We start from the raw sequence: 13,759 nt of genomic DNA on the forward strand, positions 1-13,759 counted from the left end.
AGAGATGCTTTGGGGGGAAATAGGCAATTAACGTAACATTCTAATTAAATTCTGCTGAAATGAACTAAACAAACAAAATGACTTGAAAAAAAGATTTGTTCATTTTGCTGAATGAGATTCAGTCAGTCATGAGTCAGTAAAATGATCCAAACTTCCCATCACTAGTGAACTGAGCAAGTAGCAAAACTCTATTTGAGTCAAAATCTGCTAAGGGGTAATACTGAAAAAGGTGATTTTTTTCAACAGGATCTGCATTTTTATTGGTTTAAATAAAAGATTTTTGTTATAAGAGACAATAAAAACAACAAATGCATCAAAACCACTCCTTTCCTGGTTAAAATTTTTTTAAAAAAAAAAGTAATTTATTTAAGCCACAAGATAAATTAATCCGTAAAATAACTATAATGAACTACACAAAAAGCATTTTGAACATCTCCAGCACATTTTATAATTACCCAAAAATCAAACATAGTTCACCCCTCACGCACATTATCATGTCGTCAAAAACGTATATAGGCTGGCTGTTGGTTGAAATATTAGAACTAAAAACATGAACATAACACACTCATGGGCATCAATCACTTCAATGAATACTTGCCGGCTAATAAATAAATAATTACCACCATACGATCCATAAGTTTTCAAATCCACATCATTTGAATATTAAAATCGATGTCTGTCACAAAATAACGTGCACAATACACTGTAACATTTACGAGAAACGCAGGTCCAGCAAGTATACGCATTTCCTGGAAAACCCACACTACCGAATGTTCTGACTACGTCATCGCTTTCCGAGAAGAGGGAGAAAATGGCGGCCTAAGGCTTCAACATGCTGTCTGTCAGAGATGATAACATACCTAATACCTAACTGACTCTCATAAGCATAGATTCGGGAACTTGACAGGTGATTTTTATAAAATGCAGTTTGATCACCATCTTAGTTGTTTAAAAGATTAAGGCAATTATCAATGTTTGATCAAATGTTGTTTAAATTTCCAATAAAAGATGACAATTTTTAGCAGATTTTGACTCATTTCTTGAGTTGAACTAAAGCGTTGACTGGGACTTACTGGTCATGTCTGGTGTCAGGGACACTGCGGTCCATTCTGAGTTTGTCACTCTCAACCTGGTTGAACTTGTTGCGGGCGTAGGGATCCTGCCCTGGCCTCACCACAGTTGCTCCCACGTACAGGTCCTGGTCAAAGTCCTGCCACCTAACCTTCCCTGAAAAATGTGGCAAACAGATGATTAAACACTAGATGTCATAGGATCTTTGCAACAAAACAAAAAAGTAGTTTGTTTTTCCTGCAATTTCCATTAGGAAAAAAAAAAAAAAAAAACTTATATATTTAACCAGTGTGCACATAAATCAAATACTATAAACTGATTACTTTAACATACGGGTAGGCTACTTTCCATCTAAACAACTCTGGAACTTTCAATTTGTCAGTAAGTACATGTCCAAAGACACCCATATCACTCAAGACATCATGCTTGTCATTTACTAAAGGACAAATTTCCACACTATAAAATAAAGAACAAAAGTAAACTGCACATTTTTGAATGAAATACTCGTGTTTCTCAGAAACGTCTCTTTTAGCCAAGACAAAAACCCTGAATGCACTGCAGCCCATTATTACATAATAAATCACAATTGCCCAAAAGAACATGAAAGGAGCTGGCTAGACATCTTTAGTTGATTACAACCCAGGTGAATCTGTCAAAGAAGACATTTGCCAAATGATAATATATATGAGGATATTTGCCAAATGGAGCAATTCCATAACTGTCTGCATTAAATTATTTCCCAACCACAAGCTCAGCTTTTCCTCTTGAAGAACAGAGTGTTATTTTTCCATTTTGATGTCAGTCACATCAGCAGTGGTCGCTAAAAGACCGTTGTCATTGAGTTAAACGGCAGATTGCTGGGATGATACTTAGACCTCTGAAACATGTGGCAGAATTCGATTATGTTATCTATCATTACAAAAGACTATAAGCAATTAATTTAGCAGGGCTCTGGCAGACATCTTCTGCATTATAATTAGGCCGACCTGTTTGAGAATTACATGCCACCGATGCCAGCTATCCAGCAGAGCGCTAACATCGATTCCGAGGCCAAGACCACTGCCACGGGAATTGTTAATGAACAAGGGACAACGCTTCAAATTAGGAGCAGGACCAAAAGGAAAAGATAATGGTCTATAAGTATTTACTACTTCATTATACACTACTACACAAAGCACGTTTCTATCATGTTCATTTCTATATATATCTTGTAGTATCATGTATGATTTTAGAAACCTGAAATAAGAATAGAACAGAATAATAATACCACAAATAAAAACAAACAACAACAACAACAGACTAATAATGTAATTTAAAAAAGATAAATGATTATTATCATCACCATCATTATCATTAATAATAATAAAAAAGCCTGTCTTTACGTTTTTAACATTATATATACTGGAAGGAATACGTACAAAACAATAACTAAAGAACACACACACACACAAAAAAAAAGGGCTAACAAACATAAGCAAAGAATTAGACTTAAAGTGTTTAAAATTGTTACAGGAAGAATTTTAAGCAAGGGTACATTATGCAGACTTGAGGAAATCCAGAAAGGGCCACAAAGTTTGAAATAAATAATGTAAGGATGTAATCTACGCGTCACATTGTTTTGAACCAGAATCCTCAAGGTGAAATCAAATACTCTTAAGTGCAACAACTAGTGATCATTTGTCAACATTATGAAACCCATAAATGTCCCAAAAAGGTACTAAAGGGGACCGGCGCTCATGTCTGCACTGCAGAGTACAGACCAGTTGTGTTCAACATGAAAAGACAGCATAAAAGTTTAATTCAAGCAGATAAAGAGTCCCTTTCAAGCCATTTGGGGAAATTCAAAAATTCAACTCACATTAGCAAAAATACTGGCACTTTTACTATTACATAGCACACTAGAATTTTTTATTTTTATTTATTTATTTATTTTTGGTAAAAAGCAAGAGGTGTTATGTAAATAGAAAAGTAAAGATGTCAATGGATCAACGTTACGCTTGATGTACAACAGTGATGTAATCTAGGACGCTCAGGTTAATTAAAGCTGAGGTTAATTATCCTGAACTGCAATGCACCAAATGCACTGGTGCATCTACCATTGGGTGTCAGTCACATTTATAACAGCCCTGTCACACAATATAAATAAACTCTGCAATACCTGGCTGGGACAGAACGATTAGAAAAAGGTCATCTCAGTAGTTTAGGACTATAATTTGGGTCAAAAAAGATGCCCACAGAAAAGTCTGGCATCTCCAATACAATGCATAACACTGTTGAAAGCTCAGCGAGAACACTCAGAAACAACACGAACTCTCCTTGTGTGAGGTCGATAGCTTGTCCCACAGCAGAGGACTGTAGGGGCTGTCATCAGACTAATTAGATGCTCAAAGGAGAACAGAGCATCTCAGCTGCGACCTCCACACTTCACTTGACACTGTGAGATTCTAGACAAAGTGCTCTCCGACACGCAGCATGCACACATAGACAGAGAGTAAGAGGAAGAATGTGAACATCACCACTTTCTATGCTGAAATACTATACAGCAACCAGTTAGTGAGAGTTGTGCAGGTAAACCCATCTCAAGAGGTGTACTGACAACCGCTAGACAATGCGGCGTTTAGCGTCATTGTTAGTGCACTTGCCTTGCCTGCCAGCAGCGATCGGGGTTCAAGACTGACTCGGAGAAGGGTGGTTAGGATTGGAGGGTGAGTTTTGGAGTATTGAAGAGAGGGGTGTATTTGTTTGGGTTTTCAAAAATCAACAATGTCCAACAGCGTTTTTGAAATATGGCTTACCCCACCTTTAATTTAGTGCAAGACTTATTTTTTTATATCTGTATGAGGTTTTTTGTCTATAAAGCAAAAAGGGATATTTAGCAGGATGACAAAGCCTCTTTTCCATTCAATATGACAAAAGTTTTAAAATATTACTAAAGTACTATAAAAACAACTTGTGTGGTTTATTCCAGGTCTTCTAAAGTCGAAATGGCTTTGTGTGATGAACACACTGAAATTTAAGTAATTATTCATAAAAATATTGCCTTCGTATAGTCATTGACAGTCAGGGTCAACAAACTAAGTGCAATTCATTAACAAATCATTTGATTGAGATGATTCTCTTTAACGAATCAGTGGAACCGACTGACAAATCTAAAAAGAACAAAGAGTCAAACACACTGTAAAAAAGGAACTGTTAAGAATTCATAGCAACCTGAAGCGTTCAGATTTTTAGGTTCTCTCAACTATTGTCTTAAAATCGTTCTAAATAACACTTCTTTATTTAGTCAATTTGAATATGTTTGTTGACTAAATGTAAAATGCCTCATTCAGCAAATAAATTATGCATCTGGGGACATAATTTAGGGGAATTTTCTTGGTCTAAAGCCCTATTCGGACGGGATTAGTTTTACATGGGGAGGTGGAGTAAAGTAATTTTACCTCAGGATGTCTGTAATATTAATTGGCCAATTTGCACGGGACAAGACATCTCAGTAAAACTAGCAGAAGTGGGAGGGGTAACTCGATTTACGCACCGCCGTCACCTCCCTGTCGTCATGTGGGTATACGTTGCTTCCTGATACAATGTGCGAAAACACATATAATCTAAATATATAAACTATAAATAACAGTTAGGTCCGATTTATTAATTAAATTCTGATTGGATTATGATGGTAATAGGCACTTAGCTAAAGATAAAATTAGTTTTGTGCCTCTGACAATTGCTTCAATCTTCTTTTTGCTCTGAATGGTATGTAGAAAATACTTGAGGTTTGCCACAGACTTGTCCCACCACCTACAACACAAATGAATGTTTCTTCAAGTGCTTCCATGCTTGAAAAATGCACAGAAAACTACTTTTAAACAGGAAATGACGGAATTTTACCGTACATATTTACAGAGGGTCTATTCGAAATGGATTAGTATTACCTGAGGTAATTTTTCTGGACCTTTTTACAGAAGGTAAAAGTCGCCATAATTTTTACTGACATTATCCGTAATGATTACCGAGATGGCACATTCGGACGGGACTAAAATCACTGAGAAGCTCTGGTAATAATTACTTTACCCCCAAATCCCCATGTAAAACTAATCCCGTCCGAATAGGGCTTAAGATGAGTTATGTAGTTTCAAGAAATTCACATTTCTTACTATTTGTGACTCAAAAGGTCACAAACTGGAAAAATATGTAGTTTTTTCTTAAAGGTGCCCTAGATTCAAAATTTGAATTTACCTCGGCATAGCTGAATAACAAGAGTTCAGTACATGGAAAAGAAATACATTGAGTTTCAAACTCCATTGCTTTCTCTTTCTTATGTAAATCTCATTTGTTTAAAAGACTTCCGGAAAACACGCGGATCTCAACATAACACCGACTGTTACGTAACAGTCGGGGTGTACGCCCCAATATTTGCATATGCCAGCCCATGTTCCCAACATTATGAAAGGCATTAGACAAGGGCAGCCAGTAACGTCTGGATCTGCACAGGTGAATCAACAGACTAGATAAGCAAGAACAACAGCGAAAATGGCAGATGGAGCAATAATAACTGACATGATCCATGATAGCATGATATTTTTAGTGATATTTGTAAATTGTCTTTCTAAATGTTTCGTTAACATGTTGCTAATGTACTGTTAAATGTGGTTAAAGTTACCATCATTTCTTACTGAATTCACGGAGACAAGAGCTGTCGCTATTTTCATTTTTAAACACTTGCAGTCTGTATAATTCATAAACAACTTCATTCTTTTAAATCTCTCCAACAGTGTAGCATTAGCCGTTAGCCATGGAGCACAGCCTCAAATTCATTCAGAATCAAATATAAACATCAAAATAAATACTTTACTCACATAATTCGAAGCATGCATACAGCATGCATGACGAACATCTTGTAAAGATCCATTTGAGAGTTATATTAGCTGTGTGAACTTTGTAAATGTGCTGTAATATAATCGAGAGCTCGTGTGGCACTGAACTACAGGTTATTACTGTCGAGAATAGTGTAAAAATAAATTCTGAAAGCAAAATTTAAAAATGCAGATTGTATTGTTAATTGTATAGCAAGTTGTCATGTCCATATTCCACAAGCGGAAGAAAAATCAAACTGGAACAACATGAAGGTGAGCAGATGGCAATTTCTAGGCGCACTATCACTTTAAATCTGTTCTCTTAATTATTACAGATGAAATCAGGTACTCCTATGTGAATGTTTAGCTCTGTGGAAATCTTTTGGGTGACCTAAATTACAGGAGTAACATAGGGAGACAAGAAACTACTGATGATTCCCAGAAACAGTGCCTGGGAGAACAACAACAGACAGGAAACATATTTTATGGCATGCAACGACACATGAATGTAATTTGATGTTTATGACAAATTTAATAGAACAGCTCTCCGTGGACCTCAGCTCCAGAGTGACTGCATGCCACAGAAACTAACGAGCTAAATAAATAATGCATTCACAACCCTACTACAATACTGCTTTTAAATGCAGGAAGCCTATAAAAAGCATATGCTAATATCTTAATGTATTAAGTAGTTGGATCGCAGTGAAGTACATTTCCAAAAGGGAATACAATAAGAGTGAAGACACCAAGTTCTTGTCTTCAGGCCAGTAATACAGCCACTCTCAAATCAGTCTCATGCATTTTTAAGTGCCCTCAAGAGAGATTTTCTACACCTACTTCCACAAATAACCTCAGGTTAAGTCCTGTTTATGGGAGAAGAAAAACCTAATGCCCTGTTTTGTGCAAACTGTTCATTAAAGTCCATCTTTGAGCGTTTCCCTGAGAAGAAACACTCCATTATTCATTTGGGACGGAAAAAGAAAACTTGAATTATGAGAGCGGGCTAATCCTGACATGAGCTGATTATGCACATGGGTTGTCAGGTTGGCTCTTACCTGGAGGAAGAGTCTCTAGGCTGTGGGCTTTGTCATCTGCATTGCTGTGTGATTGAATTCTGTTTGAATTAATGCCACTCCAGTCATCCTGCCAAAGAGAGGAACAGATCATGAGCATAAAGTCATATATTGTGCAGATTAAAATGGTAACTGAACAACAAATGAAATGTTTTGAGCTGGTATTGAGGAAGCGGTTACAGTCGTTATAACAAGTCAGTGGTGCTGCAGAATACTGCCTTTGGTACTATAGTAAAACATTCATAGAACAGTACTAATACCCTGGCTCTGACATATTTTTCTTCATGCAGTTTCCAAGAGAACAGAAGAACTTTTTGCCAAATTACGTGATGAAGTCCAAACCTAAAAACTCGAGATTACTTCAAATCCAATGTATTCTCCATTGTATCAAGTCCAGTTTTAATAATTAAGTTCATTTTCTAGTTGCTGTAGTAACCACGGATCCCACGACCAGGAGCTTTTGTTGTGTTGCATATCTCTCTCCTCCTGTTGAGTTTGATCATAACCACTCATTTTCAAGGGAATTCTAGCAGCACATAACCAACCAAGGTGTTTGAGAGAGATTTCCCCCTCCCCAACAATAAATGCTTTAACAAAATGAAATGACAGCAATTGTTTTATATGACCACACTCATCTAAAGTAATTAAACACAACTATACCAAGTCTTTTCACAGTATCAGTAGTACCAACCATCCAACCAAACAAACAATTTTGTACCCCAATACTGCTGCAACGTTCAAGACAGATGCATGAAAATAACTGTGTGCCTAATATGGAAATTATGGTAATCTCCGGGACAAGCAGAAAAACCCAAGGCCCTGTTTTGTGCAAGCTGTTCATTAAAGTCCATTTTGAGTGCTTTCTGATGGTTTTTCCTTGAGTCTGTGAGTGTTTTAGACTAGTGTGTAATCTGTAAGTATCAGTTAATCATTCCCAGGAGTTCACTCTTTCGCCATAAATCAATGTGTACGGCCGTCTGTCGGAAGCTAGTTATTTTAGTTTTTAAGGTTTTAAATATGGATATTTTTCTTACACAAATGCATCGCTTTGCTTCAGAAGGCCTTTATTAACCCCCCGGAGCCGTGTGGATTTCTTTTATTATGGATGGTTGCACTTTTTTGGGCTTCAAAATCTCATCCTCTATTTAAGGTCATTATAAATCTTGGAAGACCCAGGACATTATTTAATACCAAAAGTGTTAATATAACTTTGATTGTACTAGTCTCAAGATACACCTAGAATAGCTTGATGGTGAGTAAATCGTGGGGTAATTTTTATTTTTGGGTGAACTAACCCTTTAAGGCTGTGAAAATAAGTTATTCATCATTTTATAAAGATTAACTTAAAGTGACAACCATCAGTTAATATTTAAAGTTTGTTTATGAAGTATTTACATAGATGTTTAATGTGGATGAGCTTAAAGAGCACACTGAGATGGTAGTGTGCTTAATGGGTACTTGAGCTTAATATATATAAAAAAGTTAATCAAAGTTGTCCTAAAACATGAACGGGTATTGCATTTTGGTTTTAGGACAACTTTGATGAAAGTTTTTGATCCACTTCAAATGTTGACTACTGTATATGGTCATTTATACAGTAATTCAACCATGACTGTCTTTGTTCAAACTCTATTAGTTACATGCTAATAAACAATGAAAATAACTCGCTTACAGATTATAGACGAGTCTGAGAATTGGTGTCAAGAACCATGATATTCCACTGGAATTGGTACCCACTACTGAAAAGCTTGGTATTGTGATAACCAAATAGACCATGAACGCAAGAAGAAAGCCCGAGCAGACACTACTCCCACAAAACCAGGGCAAAACAAAGCCCAGAGCAAACAGAAAGCTAGTGAAGATTACCCAATCTACAAGAGGCTTGGCATCAACAAAACAGTCAGTTCATTTCACCTCCCTAGATAACAAATGTCGGAAAATATGGGTATTCTGTCAATCGTGTCAAGGCCAAGCCCACGAGTAACAAACAACCATGCAACAAAACAGAGCTAGTAATAATTCACACCCGACCCACTGCCAAGGTTAGCAGTAAATAAATGTGCAGTCTGGACAGGCAGGGCAGATTCGGTTAGCGGAGCTACTTCCAAAGCTCATTTGGACAAGCATCTGGTCAACAAGCCCAGCAAAACATGACTCTGAGGATTAAAACCACAAATGTTCCACTGTAAAAATATATAATCACTTATGACCATTTTATATACTTAGCACAGATTTTTGCTGTAACTTCCTTTAGAGGGTCAATGCCTCAAATGAACATGTCAGCATTGAGCAGCTAACAGCTCACTTTTCAATGTCAAAATGATTAAAGCCACTGACATGGATCAATTATTTTAATATAAACCAAATAATGTTAGAATTGTAACTGGATTCCCAGTGCTACAATAACTCAAATCATTATGGCGTCTTTGTTGAATATTCAAGCAAAGCTAGAGTTTTCACCTGACCCAGATTGTGATTCATGTTAGGGAATTCTGGCTCTTGGGTCAGCAGGGTGAGGGAGCAGGTGCGAGAGAACGCTGAGCACATAGGAACGTCCAGCCAAGCTTCACGGAGCTTCCCCTCAGCAGCTGGACTTCTTCTACAGCCCATGACCTATTACGAGCTATTGGCAATGACATGCCAGATAAGCAATCTTAGAGTTCAGAACACATTAAATTTGCAATCTATGTCCATTCATCATTTCATGTTGTAAGGGGTTTTTACACTTTGGTGTCCCAATACCACTTTCATTTTTTCAAATATTCAAGGCACAGATCCCATGATTTCTGAAGTAACAACTATAAAAACAAACCATTTAAAAAAAATGTTCCTTCTCATCTGTGTCCAAGTATTAAAATCACACAAGAATGTCATAATTTTCTGCTTATATTCAATTTATTTGGGTGCTGGACAACTTTTGGTAACCGTTGCAAAACCTCAAACTAAAAAAAAGCTCTAAATATTTAGTCCGACCACAAGTTTGACAATCAATTTTTCTAAAGGTTAAGCACCCTTTTACAGTTAAAAAATAAAATAAAAATATACCCAAGTAAAATTCAAGCATCCTTTGAAATGGGAGAAACCCTATTCATGGGAAGCCTACTCAAGTTTGCGAAACTGCAAAAAAAGAACATGCTCCTTAAGCCCTTGAGCTCTCTTTTCAATCAATTCACTGGTTCCCATATTTAAACTCCAATCTGCTATGACAACAAGGTCATTGCTATAAAAGTAAATTCAAGAAAAGGTAGCATCAATCAATCATTAAAACATTATTAAAATACTTTCGGCAGAAATTATTGAGACAAGCAAGCGACTGCTCTCATCGTCAGCTGCCAGGAAGGCGTAGAAGATGCAATTCACCTCAGCACAAAATAAAAGGACTATTTTATCCCTTCATTACTGTGTGCTACAGGGTGGAACAAATGAGTTTCCACAGTGCTGTGTTACAACAGGAGCAGGCCGCACACTCGCAATCCATGGTTGGGTGTCTAAACAAATCAAAAACATTTTTCATCACAGCTCAATGCACAACGTCATGCGTTTTGACAAACCCATATGTGAGGGCTAAATATTCCATGCAGTAAAAAGTGTTTCAATCGCAAATATCACTTGACACTTCTTAAAATAATCTAATTAAATCTACTGTGTGATGCCGAGACAGGAAATGTGAAGCAATTAGCAGACATCTTTCATTTACATCGAAATGTAATACATTTACCAAGGGAACCATTGCATTACTTTCAACCACCGACTATTGGGTGGGAAGCTGATTGACAGCACAGGTGAGGACAGATTTAATGCTTGTTACATCCTAGCAAATTGCTCCAAGCAGATCTTAAAGTGTCTACATTTAGCTTGGTTTTACTGCATGTTTGTACAGAGCCAGTCCACATCATGTAGCCACATTTCTTAAAGGGATAGTGAATGAAGACTGAGCATGTCAAGCTTCAAAATGACAAAAACAGCACAGAAAAAGCATTATGAAATGCCGTTTGACATCTGCTGACAGTAGCTCTGCATGGCATGTTCATAAGAGACGCAGTGATGTGAACAAATCAGTCATTTTCAATTAATCATAATCAGTTCAGCTCAAACTAAATGTACACTACAACTACATTTTCAGTAATTTCTCACACAGTCTCTGTTGTATGGCTTCAAAACACTTGGAATACAGCACAAGTCAAATTCTATGGTGCATTTTTGTCATTCTGGAGATTAACATGAGGTTGAGTATTTATTTTTGGGTGAATTACTCCTTTAAATTAGTTTATACTGGTGTATTTAAAAATTTACAAAGAGAAAATAAAAACTAGAAGTGCTTTCGCTCTATAAAGGAGGCTCTGTAATAGACAGATGGATGTAAATATTTGTAATGGTAATACTGAAAAGTCCAAACACATTTGACTGCTTGAGCCATCCAACAGCTCCAGACCTAAACTGATGTTTTTGTGGCAAAGGGTTTACGGGGGGGGGGGGGGGGGGTTCAGCTGTGCCGTTCCACCAAACGTCCATGAGTGTGTGCGCCTTGCATTCAGACAACCAGTTACCACCCGACACGGCAACTCCTCATAGATGGAAAAACTCAAGGCGAGTTCAGCCTCACCTGCTGTCTTAGGAGAGTATTATTCAACCCAGTCACACCCAGAAATCAGCAGTCATGCTGTGAACTGGGGAATGAAATGAGTCACAGTCTGGCCTCTGACTCCTAGCAGGTGACAGAGCTTAATTAAAGATTCAGTTTGATCAGTGATGGGAAACATTCATCAAAGAGTTGACAGCTGGATGTAATTTATTCTAAGAGTGTTTTTATATATCCACACAATCTCCAAGCTCTGAAGAAGGCTAAGTGTGGGAAAACCCCCCCTACAAAATTTAAAAAAGAAAGGCTAAAAAAATAAGGAAGTGAAATGAGGAAGTTTTGTCATGCGTCCACCTACCATTTTATAAATTCAACCTCTTATATTTTTAATAAACAGTGAGGTATTTTAAAATCATCAGTCTGCTAAATTAACCAAAAAGAAAGCACATTTAATTAGCCATTTTATTTCCATGAAATGAATGAATTATTAGATTACATTTGTACTGAAAAAAAGACAATTAAATAACTTTGTACAGAGAAAAGAATAAACAAAACTAAATAAGAAATCTGGGCCAGCTTCAATTATTTTGTTTAATATAATTCAATCATACTAAATTGAATCTGGCACACATTTTCCAAATCCAGTTAACTTGTTTTGAGGTACAAGTCTGCACCATTTTAACTTACAACACACTTCCCGTAAAATAGTCCCACATGGACTATTTTAACAATGTCTTTACTACTTTTCTGGGCCTTGAAAGTGGTCATTGTGTTGCAGTCTATCGGAGGCCTGATATCTCATGGATTTCATCAAAAATGTCTTAATTTGTGTTGTTTTAAAGATAAACAAAGGTCTTACAGGTTTGGAGCAACATCAGGGTGAGTAATTAATGACAGAAATTTCATTTTTGGCTGAACTAACCCCTTTAAGAATCCTATGGTAGAATCCTTTAAGAATATTAATCAGGCAGTGCACCAACCACAGACATTACAATTTTATATTTTATTTAATTAAATTCCTAAGGTCTTTGAGCAAATGACACTGAAACCAGAGTTCAATATAAGAGACGTACATAAACACAATGTCCAGTTACTAAAAACAGCAACCTGGTCTACACTACAGTTCAAAAGTTTGGGGTTGGTACAATTTTTCATATGTTTTTGAAAGAAGTCTCTTATGCTCACCAAGGCTGTTTTATCAAAATACGGTAATATTGTGAAATATTAATTTTAAATAAATGTTTTCTGTCTTAATATATGTTAAAATGTAATTTATTCCAGTGATGGCAAAGCTAAATTTTCAACATCATTATTTCAGTTTTCAGTGTCACTGAAATCATTCTAATATGCTGATTTGCTGCTCAAGAAACATTTCTTATTATCAATGTTGAAAACGGTTGTGCTGCTTAATATTTTTTGAGGAAAAAAAAAAAAAGATACTTTTTTTTTTTTCCCAAAAGAACAGTGTTTTAGAATAGAAATCTTTTGTAACATTATAAATGTCTTTACTTTTACATTTGATCAATTAATTAAGTAATTAATTAATCAGCCTTCCTGATCCCCAGACTCTTGAACGGTATCATATCAGGCCCTAGACCACACAAGCTCTCTGACTCCAACCAAATCCGATACCTAAGGTGTGTTACAGAAACTACATCTATGACTCTTCAATGACTCAGAGAATTAAACCATTTATAAAGTACACGTCTCATCATTTCTAACCAAATGTTTCTTTTATCATTAGATGGACCTTCAATGATGATCAGAAGCATCCCTGGATTCAACATGACATTCTTCACTGAACGGTTTTCTTCATGAAACTCTTACAAGATTTTTCCATTGTGTTTTTGTTGTACGGCTATGAATGAATTCATCTTAATAGTGAAATTGCTGGTTGTCTGTTTGGTGCATATTACAGTAAACTACTCTTTACTCTGCTAATTACACATTTGTAATGGGGTGTCGCAATATACTGGAATTGATGATAATCGGGATATTTAAAAAACGAACTATCGTTATCGCGTCACTTAGGTGTTACACAATATACCAGTATTAGTGATAAACGTAATATTTAAAATTAATAGTCCACATTATAAAATTACACTTAAATAATCCAGCGCCAGTATCTGGTTGAGACCCCAATGTACAGTAGGTAGCGGTACTGCACCTTAACGCTGGTTGCCACCTGT

The 13,759-nt window shown here is 36.4% G+C and overlaps 1 protein-coding gene across 3 annotated transcripts in view; it reads right to left on the bottom strand.

Moving 5' to 3' along the window:
* galnt2 (UDP-N-acetyl-alpha-D-galactosamine:polypeptide N-acetylgalactosaminyltransferase 2) overlaps positions 1–13,759 on the bottom strand; it is an 86,674-nt gene that overhangs the window by 34,969 nt on the left and 37,946 nt on the right. For all 3 annotated transcript variants that reach the window (XM_048204810.1, XM_048204811.1, XM_048204813.1), the window contains exons 2-3: positions 6,974–7,061; positions 1,074–1,227 (exon numbers count right to left, since the gene is read on the bottom strand). In XM_048204810.1, coding sequence (XP_048060767.1) covers positions 1,074–1,227; positions 6,974–7,061 — 242 coding nt within the window. The remainder of the gene's footprint in view (positions 1–1,073; positions 1,228–6,973; positions 7,062–13,759) is intronic.

Source organism: Megalobrama amblycephala, linkage group LG10, assembly GCF_018812025.1.
Source record: "Megalobrama amblycephala isolate DHTTF-2021 linkage group LG10, ASM1881202v1, whole genome shotgun sequence".
NCBI classification, from domain to species: domain Eukaryota; kingdom Metazoa; phylum Chordata; class Actinopteri; order Cypriniformes; family Xenocyprididae; genus Megalobrama; species Megalobrama amblycephala.